The sequence below is a fragment of the Aegilops tauschii genome, chromosome 2 (assembly GCF_002575655.3).
Source record: "Aegilops tauschii subsp. strangulata cultivar AL8/78 chromosome 2, Aet v6.0, whole genome shotgun sequence".
Taxonomy (NCBI): domain Eukaryota; kingdom Viridiplantae; phylum Streptophyta; class Magnoliopsida; order Poales; family Poaceae; genus Aegilops; species Aegilops tauschii.
Window position 1 is genome coordinate 34,325,294 of NC_053036.3, and position 9,468 is coordinate 34,334,761.

The following is a 9,468-nucleotide window of genomic DNA, read 5'->3' on the forward strand; positions in this document are numbered from 1 at the left end:
TCACCCGGAAGATGCCAACCTCATCCTCGGAATCCCGCTGAGAGAAGGCGTTGAAGATTTCATAGCCTGGCACTTCGATGACAAGGGCACGCGTTCTGTCAAGCTACAAGTTGTCGCAGGAAATTGCAAGCAATGGAGATGCTGGCTCACTGAATGTAGGGACAAAGCCTTTGGCAACTACCAAATGTTTGTCCCGCAGAGGAGAACAGTCACGAAAAACAAGCCAAAAAATGTCAAATTAAATTTATACAAACTGGATGTCAGACAATCTACAATAAAGCATTACATCAACCATGACACAGCAGATGAACCAGCTTGAATTTATCCAAACGACAAACAACAAGTCTTCAGACTCTGTCACACACGCCAGGTAATAACAACATAACAATTCACCAAGGTTCCGATTGACTGACTATAACGATAGTACGAGCAAAGCTACTGCAGAAACGAGTACCACGACGGCCTAAAGAGCGAACAAGACGGCTTCTGCTACAACCAAACCATACGAATACTATGCCTCCCCGAAAGAGCAGAGATTCAGAGGGCGCAACCAAGACGAACCAATCACCTGAACTTCGGCTTCTTCGAGGGCGGCCCTCCCTTGGAGCTACTGGGAGGCGGGCGAGACTTGTTGCCGCTGCTGCTGCCACCACGCTGCGGCAGCGGAGCATGCTTGCTGCTGCTAGGACCACGCTGCGGTGGTGCGCCCGACTTGCTGAAGGTCTTGACCTTGCGGCGCCTCCTTTCTTCCTCGCTGTCAGACTCTGCGCCATGATCCCGGTCCGCGTTGGTCGCCTCCCGCTCCAGCTCGTCCCAGGTCTTGCCCTTCTCTTCCTCAGAGTCTTCATCAGAATCCTCTTCCTCATCCTCGTCTGATTCCACCAAGGACGCGCTGTCGGAGTCTTCCTCTTCTGATTCAGACTCAGGCTCAGCATCAGAAGGCTCATACCCCTGGTCCGATTCCTCTGTTTCCTCTGCCTCAGAATCACTTGCCTCCATGTTCAGGAACTCCCAGCCACCATCGTCAACAAACTTCTGAGGATCATCAATGATAGTCTTCAGGATAGGACGCCAGTTCAGATTCAGCCTGCTCTCATAGTACTTGAGATCAGTGGTGTCCAGCCACTCCTTTATAGCGTCAAGTGAGGTTGACGGGATGGAGTCGATGCGGAGAACATCCTTCTTGAAGTCCTTGAACACGATAGCCATGTCAAAGTTCTTTGTTCCAAAGCCCACCCTCTCCAGATTAACAATCTCTATCTCACCCAGGGTCACCACCAGGAAGGGGGTCTCAATCAGCTCAACCAAGCAAGTTGAAGTTGGAATGATGAAAGCTGAAGCTTTATACGGCACCCCATGGAACCCGAGCTCTCTAAGAGGGATATCAAACTCCAGATCAAGCCCCTTGAACTGTGGTTGCGACCAGTGGTCATTAACCTTGTTGATATAGTTCTGGAACTCCATGTTGATTCTGTTCTTCCGGTCCCTCTCACGCTGCTCTTCTTCAATCTCATCAGGATCAAGGGCTGACCTCCTGCTGCCACCAACAGTTTGAACAACATCCATCACTTCAACATAAAACTGGACATCCTTCGTCTTCTTGTTTCCAACCATGATATGGTTGTGCAGATGGAAATGAAGGAGGGTAATCATTTCTTTCTCTGCTGGCTGGAAGAAAGCATGTTTTATATTCCCGTACATGATATCCACACGCTCATCAGCCCGTGAAGTGGAATATCTGAAACCATTAACATGGGCCTCAAGAGTTCCTGTCAGCTTTCTCCCACGACCACCAAATGGAGGCCTTATCCAGACATCATTAAGCCTCATTTGCTTTGTTTTGTTGCTTGCCTGCTGGAGTTTCTCCTGGGTAACAAGGGTGGCCCTTTCAGCTCTCTCTGACTCCCTTGAAGCTACTTGCCTCCTCAATGTTTTGATCTGCTGCACAACTTCACTGCTATGCCGTGGATCCTTCGAGCGGAATGTAATCTCTTTCAAGTAGATAGCTCCTTGAGACTTCAGATCTTTGTCATTTGAGAATGGCATGCCAGGTACATTGAAGAAAATGCGGATAGTGCAGGTGCGGTTGTCCTGGTGGCTGGTCACACTCTTAACAGTAGAAACATGGAAAGGGACCATACTGCCATATATAGGTAAGAGAACAGCTTCATTCCTCTGATCTACTTGTATCACCAACTCTCTCGAATAAGGTACATCATTCACATTCTTGTACGCAACAAGCTCATTTGAATTCCTAGAAGGACCACGGCCATCACCATTACCAGAACCACCCCCAGCAAGCCTTCTAGCAGTCTCTTCATTCTTTTGACGAGCAAGTTCAGCCTGGTGCTGTCTCCGGAGCTCTTCCTTGGACATCTCCTGGTTGTCTGACCGAAGTGTTGCCTTGGATGGTAGTGCTTCCACGCCATTTGGCTCAACCTTAGCCCGCTTCGGCTTCGGAACTTCCTCCTCATCTTCATTAAATGAATATGCAACATCTTTAACAGCCTTGGAGCAATTGGTCAAGATCTCTGCAGCCTTATCATTAACTAAAGCTGTATCAGCTAACAACAAAGAGAACTGCTTTGTCTTCTCATTGTTTGTTTCTGCCTGTATATTACTCAAACCAAGGTTGACATTGAAAATCATTCCCTCTTTTATCAGACGGTCATTCTTGGCATTCAAGTTTAAGCCAGATTCTCGGAACTCAAGGCCAATTCCAGTTCCAGCTGACTTTGTTAGATTAGGAAGCAGTTCAGGGGCATTCTTCTCAAACACTGCAACTGCAGCCTTAAAAACTGCAGACATCTGATTGCCTGGTTTACATGCTGCTAAAGCAGCTTCCTGAGCTTTCAGAAGTGTCTCATACGCCTTACTCTGTGCCGGGGTAGCATCTATCAAAAATGTTCTGGCAACATTGGAACAGTAGTTACTGTACCTGGACCCAATTGCACAGATGATAATACTTGCAGGATCATAGTAGAGATAATCATCATTGCTGGAGGCACCTGGCCTAAGATCAAACTTCCCTCCACTTTGGAAGACAGGAGGGTAGCATATATCAATATTTTCAGGCTTCAACTTCACCTTGGCCTTCAAAGGGTCAAGAATAACCTTCTCTGTGTCATCCATCAATGAGGAGTGTGAGACTTTTCTCTCCTCATCAATAACCTTCTCCATGGTCGGTACCACAAAGTTTTTCATCACAGATGAAGTTAGGTAAGCAGCCTTCTTCACACATATGATCTCTGTGGCGTCTTTCACGGCAAAAAGCTCAGAAAACCCATGTGTTACGTCTGCAAGTTGTACAGATCCACCAGCTAACTTTTCTGCCCATGTTTCAAGGAGCTTACCCTCAGGTGCCTCTTTTGCAATGTGACCAACAACTGGAGTGTCAGATTTCGACTGAGCAGAAACAGCACGCAGTATGTCATCCATCAGGTCAATGCCATCTCCATTCTTGCTTTTCACATGCAAGATAATATCAGAACCAACAGCCTCACTTGCAGCATCCTTGAGGGTTCCAATGAGATTTGCTTTCTTCTGGCTGCATAAGAAATGTATCTGCTTCTGCATGAAGACAATTATGGTTTCTGGAAATTCATACCCAAGTAACCAAACATCCAGAGCTGTGGACTTCAAATAACGGAGATCCTCAGAAGGAGGCGGAGTAGCAATTGCAATGGCATCAGAAGAAGCCCAAAGATCAGACTTGTTTCCGTTCCAATGGTCATAAAACACCTTAAGCCGCTTACTGAAGATCTCTAGATTGATTGTATAGGCTGCTCCTGAGCCTGACTTTGCTTTACCATTGTCTGTCATCTTTACCACAAAGCACACATTAACCAAGCCAACTGCAGGAAAATTGATGATAATTAGATAGTGCAATCGTCTGACAAATACCAGTTTACACTATCAAAGGCATTGGATGTTCAGAAAATATTTCAAGTCCCAGATAAATACCTCACAGAAAAAGAGGAGTGACAATCCAGGACACCAAGGCTTAATTGCTTATCACAACCTTTTTATCCTGGGAACAAAGCAAGCAAACTGAGTCAATTGTTCTGAATTAATACTGGAAAAACAAGAAATACAGTCTTGTATCACTCCAAACACTGCCATACTGGTTAGCATAGAAGCACCATATGTTTTGAGACAAAACAATACATATATCTTCATAATAATTTCTTGCAGTGTTAAACACATCGGTAATATAGATTTAGGCCATCAAGAATGAATTGAAGTCTCGTCATTAAAACAGCATGAACCGCTAACATGGGTTATGAATCCAGGGAAAAAAACAGTCATCTTATGTGTTTAATATGAACATGATGAAATCTTTTGCCTATTTCCAAACTTAGGTCAAAGATAACTGTCCATGATATTCAGTATCCACACATGAGTAATGACGCCATACTTCAGGGAAATAAACTAGTTCAAGCAAATGAAGGTTATTTGCTGTCCAATACCAGTTTACACTTGTGCAGAAAATACTTCAAGTCCAAGACAAATACCTCACAGAAGAAGTGGAGCGATAGTCCAGAACATCAATTCTCAATTTCTTATCACAGCCTTTTTATCCTGAAAACATAGTGTGCAAACTGATTCAATTATTCTGAATTAATAATGTGAAAAGAAGAAATCCGATCTGCGAACAAGAATTCAGGATAAAAAAGTCATCTAATCTGTGAATTGAACATGATGAAATCTTTTGCCTATTTCCAAAAAGAGGTGAAGACAACCCTCCATGATTTCAGTATCTGTACATGAGTAATGATTCCATACTGCCATCACTGCGAGTACTGAAGATCCAGAGCGCTCATATAGTGCAAGACAACAGTGCAAGTTCCAATAAAAAATAAAAAAATATTAATCCGTCTAATTTAGTCCTTTTCGAGAAGAACTCGGTCGAATTTAGTCCTTCAAAAAGCTGTATGACCAGATAAACAATTATATCAGCGAAACTAGTGCGAAAATCAAAGAGCAAAACATGTGACCAGACACGCGAATCTGATCGTACCAACACGGGCCTGTTTCCTCGAGGTTCTAGGGTTACGCCGCGACGACGCGGGCGACGGTACGCGCAAACCCTAGCTCGAATTCCCCGCAACCGAACCGCGGAAATTTCACCGTAGCACGTCAGATCCGGCCGAAGCGGGGAACGCTGGTCAGGGTACGGGTACGGGGTCGGGGTCGGGGTGGGGGAGGCGGCGGCGGACGGCGAGGCCGGGCAACCGCGGGGGGAGGGTGGGTACGGGGCGGTGAGGAGGCGGGAGGGGAGGGGAGGGGAGGGGAGCGGTACCTCGGCGATCGGCGAGGCGCGGCGCGCCGCGGGGATGGGCGCGGGCGTCCGGATCTGGGCCACCGGCGAGGGCTGGGGGCCGTGGGAGGGGGAGGAGGAGGGGATGGGGGCGGCGACGGGGGGGAGAAAAAGGATTGTGGGGAGGGGAGGGGGGGCTGACGGCAGGATGAGGAGAGCGGCGGGAAATGGGTGCGGGAGTGCCCTAGCGCCGCGCGGGCTGCAGGCCCGTTTCCGCGGCTCTTTTTCGCGATTTTCAGATGCGGCGCCGCCCAATGGCGGTTTTCATTTTTTAATATTTTTATATCACTCGGCTAGGCAAAATTTGGCCAATGGGTCGCCCCGACCTGCCCCGCGGGCTGAGCGAGGCTGTGACGAGGGGTTTGTGATGACTTTGTCAATCTTGAAGCTCTGTAATTCTGGTCTGATTGTTGGTATACATTGTATGTTGAGGTTAGAGGTGTGAATGTGTAGGTGACTCGAGTGAGGGCAATGTCAATTGTATGGCCCATACCGTTGCCTTCCCTGGAGCCAACTAGCTCGGATGCCAATGTGAACTGTCGGTTGCTCCGGGTGAAAAGCCAGGGAAACAGAGGGGAAGAGGAAAGAGGGAGTGTGGTCGGGACGTAGCGCATGTGTGCTAGCGTATGTGTGTTTGGTTTCGGACGAGGGTTGTGTTGATGGTATGGCCCAATACCGCTACCCCTCCCCCAACTACACACACAAACCTAGATCCAACTAGGCTCGGATGCCATCTGAAGAGCTTGGATGCTGCAACAAAAGGCACATGTATAGAAAGGGGAAAGAAAAGAGAGAGTGTGGTCCAAACCAAGTGCGCACGAAATGGTCCACACACAGATTACCTTGAGTTCTCCGCTCGCAGATCCTTAAGCTCGTCTGTCTGGCCACGGGCTCGATCTAGTCCCAGGCCAGACCTGCCATGACCGGATTTCGGCAGAAAATGACGCGGCGGTACTGTATCTGGGAGGAACACAGTCGTCCCCGATCTGCGCCGGCCTTGCTCGGTTGAGATGGTGCGCGGTTGGACGATCACGCAAATGGGTTCCGGCAGGAACGCAATGTACAACTTGTACCAGCCATCGCACATCCCTGAAGCTCGCCCAAAAAGGGGCGTGAGAAATAGATCCAGATCTGGGGCACCGATAGAAATAACACGAGGCAGAGGCGATGGATCCAGGATTTTTTTTCATGCCAGCGAGCACGGATTGGTGGTTGTTATATAATAGAAGGAAAAAAAGCAAGGAAACACAAGGTGGAAAAGGAAACATATAGTGTGGTCCGGACGTAGCGGCAATACCTTGAGGTCCATCTAGCAATGGCGTTGAACTGGTTGAACGCGAGATCCGGGAGAAAATGGCTCGGCGGTGCTGGATCTGGGAGGAACGCGGGCGTCCCAGATCCGTGCCAACTTTTCTTGATTGAGATCGTGCCTAGGCACACCATCACGCAGTTGGATGCCGACATAAATGAATGAGTGACATCTTGTACCAACCATCGCACATCCTTGAAGTGCACCCAGAAAAAGAGCGCAAGAAATAGATCCAGATCTGGCCACCGACAAAAAAACATGAGGCAGAGGTGATGGATCCAAGAAGTTTCGTGTCAGAGAGCACGGTTGGTGGTGGTTAGGTAATAGAAGGAAACAAAAGGAAGGAAACACAAGGCGGAAAAGGAAAGATGTAGTGTGGTCCGGACATAGCAGCAATACCTTGAGTTCGCCAGACACATAGCCTTTAGCTCGTCCATCTGGCAATGGTCTTGATCTGATTGAACGCGAGATCGGACAGAAAACAGCGCAGCGGTGCTGGATCTAGGAGGAACACGGTCGTCCCCGATCTACGCCGACTTTTTTCGGTTGAGATCGTGCCCAGGCGCACCATCACGCAGTTGGATGCCTATATAAACGAAGGAGTGACAGCTTGTGCCAGCCATCGCACATCCTTGAAGCGCACCCATGAAGAGAGCGCAAGATTGGATCCAGATCTGGGAACTGGTAGAAAAAACATGTGGTAGAGGCGATGGATCCGGGAATTTTTCATGCCAAAGACTACAGTTGGAGGTGGTTAGGTAATAGAAGGAAAAAAGCAAGGAAACAGGAGGCGGAAAAGGAAAGATATAGTGTGGTCCAGACGTAGCGCAAGTGAGCACGCCATGGTCGGTGCCTGCAATACCTTGAGTTCGCCGGCCACATAGCCTTTAGCTCGTCCATCTGGCAATGACCTTGATCTGGTTGAACGCGAGATCTGGTACGGCGCGTCGGTGCTGGATCTGGGAGGAACACTGTCGTCCCCGATCTTGATCGACTTTTTTCGGTTAAGATCATGCCCAGGCGCACCACTGCGCAGTTGGATGCCGATAGAAACGAATGATTGACAGCTTGTACCAACCATCGCACATCCTTGAAGCGCACCCAGGAAGAAAGCGCAAGAATGGATCCAGATCTGGGAACCGGTAGAAAAAACATGCGGTAGAGGCGCTGGATCCGGCAATTTTTCGTGCCAGAAAGCACTGTTAGCGGCGGCTGGGATTGTACAGAGAGATGGATATGGAAAGCGGGTTTGGGAAAGAAGATGCGTACGAGGAAGATGGATCTGGAATATTGTAGTTTAGAGAAGGAGGGGAGTATGGCCCTTGTGAGGTTGTAGTCTCGGCTTGTGTGTGGCGGGGTATAGAGTATAACCTATCGCCTCGTTTTATCATGTCTATGTGGACGTGTGGTGCCACCTAGCCCCTGCCCTGGTAGTGTGGGGGGCCGGCCCGTGGTCTCATGGTGTGTCGGGGAGGTCCATCAAGGAAAGCAAGAAAAAAAAGGTGGGAGGAAAAGGGAGAGGAAAAGGAGGCGAGAAATATCTGCTAAGATTTACCATTGGTTCAGTTGGTTGGACTAGGCAGCCCGTCGCTCCCTGGCAATTGGAGCAACCACGGCAGATTGAGCACCCCTTGTGGTGGATCTTGACCAAATCGAGCGCCCCATGCAGTGGATCTTGGCCAGATCAAGCGCCCTAGCGGTCGGAGGGAGCTCCACCACGGCTAGATCGAGCGCCCTAGCGGTCAGAGCGAACTCCGCCACGTCTAGATCAATCCCCAGATGGCCTGAACGGGCTCTGCAATAGATCGAGTGCCCCATCAACTGGAGCGGGCTCCACGACGACTGAATTGAGCCCCCGGTGATTCACTACATGAGGCTTTCTTTAGTTCCTGCCACAAATAAATAGGTTAGTTTGGATACATTTGTACCCATAAATCATCAGTCATATAATTATTTCAGCAGGCCACTTTTTAATAATTAAATGAATAGGGATCATTGATGTCTACTACACAACCTTCTTCTTGTAGACGTTGTTGGGCCTCCAAGTGTAGAGGTTTGTAGGACAGTAGCAAATTTCCCTCAAGTGGATGACCTAAGGTTTATCAATCCGTGGGAGGCGTAGGATGAAGATGGTCTCTCTCAAGCAACCCTGCAACTAAATAGCAAAGAGTCTTTTGTGTCCCCAACACACCCAATACAATGGTAAATTGTATAGGTGCACTAGTTCGGCGAAGAGATGGTGATACAAGCGCAATATGGATGGTAGATAAAGGTTTTTGTAATCTGAAAATATAAAAACAGCAAGGTAACAAGTGGTAAAAGTGAGCGTAAACGGTATTGCAATGCTAGGAAACAAGGCATAGGGTTCATACTTTCACTAGTGCAAGTTCTCTCAACAATAATAACATAATTGGATTATATAACTATCCCTCAACATGCAACAAAGAGTCACTCCAAAGTTACTAATAGTGGAGAACAAACGAAGAGATTATGGTAGGGTACGAAACCACCTCAAAGTTATTCTTTCCAATCAATCCATTGGACTATTCCTATAAGTGTCACAAACAGCCCTGGAGTTCATACTAGAATAACACCTTAAGACACAAATCAACCAAAACCCTAATGTCACCTAGATACTCCAATGTCACCTCAAGTATCCATGGGTATGATTATACACTATGCATCACACAATCTCAGATTCATCTATTCAACCAACACATAGAACCTCAAAGAGTGCCCCAAAGTTTCTACCGGAGAATCAAGACGAAAACGTGTGCCCCTATGCATAGGTTCATGGGCGGAACCCGCAAGTTGATCACCAAAACATACATCAAGTGAA

General features: G+C 47.9%; 1 protein-coding gene across 5 annotated transcripts; it reads right to left on the bottom strand.

Moving 5' to 3' along the window:
* Positions 1-221: 221 nt before the first annotated feature.
* On the bottom strand, positions 222-7,904 carry LOC109754322 (FACT complex subunit SPT16). Of its 5 annotated transcripts, XM_045232527.2 has the most exons (5): positions 7,029-7,435; positions 6,618-6,867; positions 4,515-4,581; positions 3,964-4,030; positions 222-3,854 (listed from the first exon to the last, which is right to left on the bottom strand). In XM_045232527.2, exon 5 carries the CDS (start codon positions 3,820-3,822, stop codon positions 565-567), a length of 3,258 nt encoding a protein of 1,085 aa, XP_045088462.1. In that variant the 5' UTR covers positions 3,823-3,854; positions 3,964-4,030; positions 4,515-4,581; positions 6,618-6,867; positions 7,029-7,435; the 3' UTR covers positions 222-564. The 5 variants fall into 5 exon arrangements, with proteins under 5 accessions (XP_045088462.1, XP_045088461.1, XP_020168820.1 ...); XM_045232526.2 differs by lacking the exons at positions 6,618-6,867; positions 7,029-7,435 and adding an exon at positions 7,492-7,904; XM_020313231.4 differs by lacking the exons at positions 6,618-6,867; positions 7,029-7,435 and adding an exon at positions 5,303-5,568.
* Positions 7,905-9,468: the final 1,564 nt, after the last annotated feature.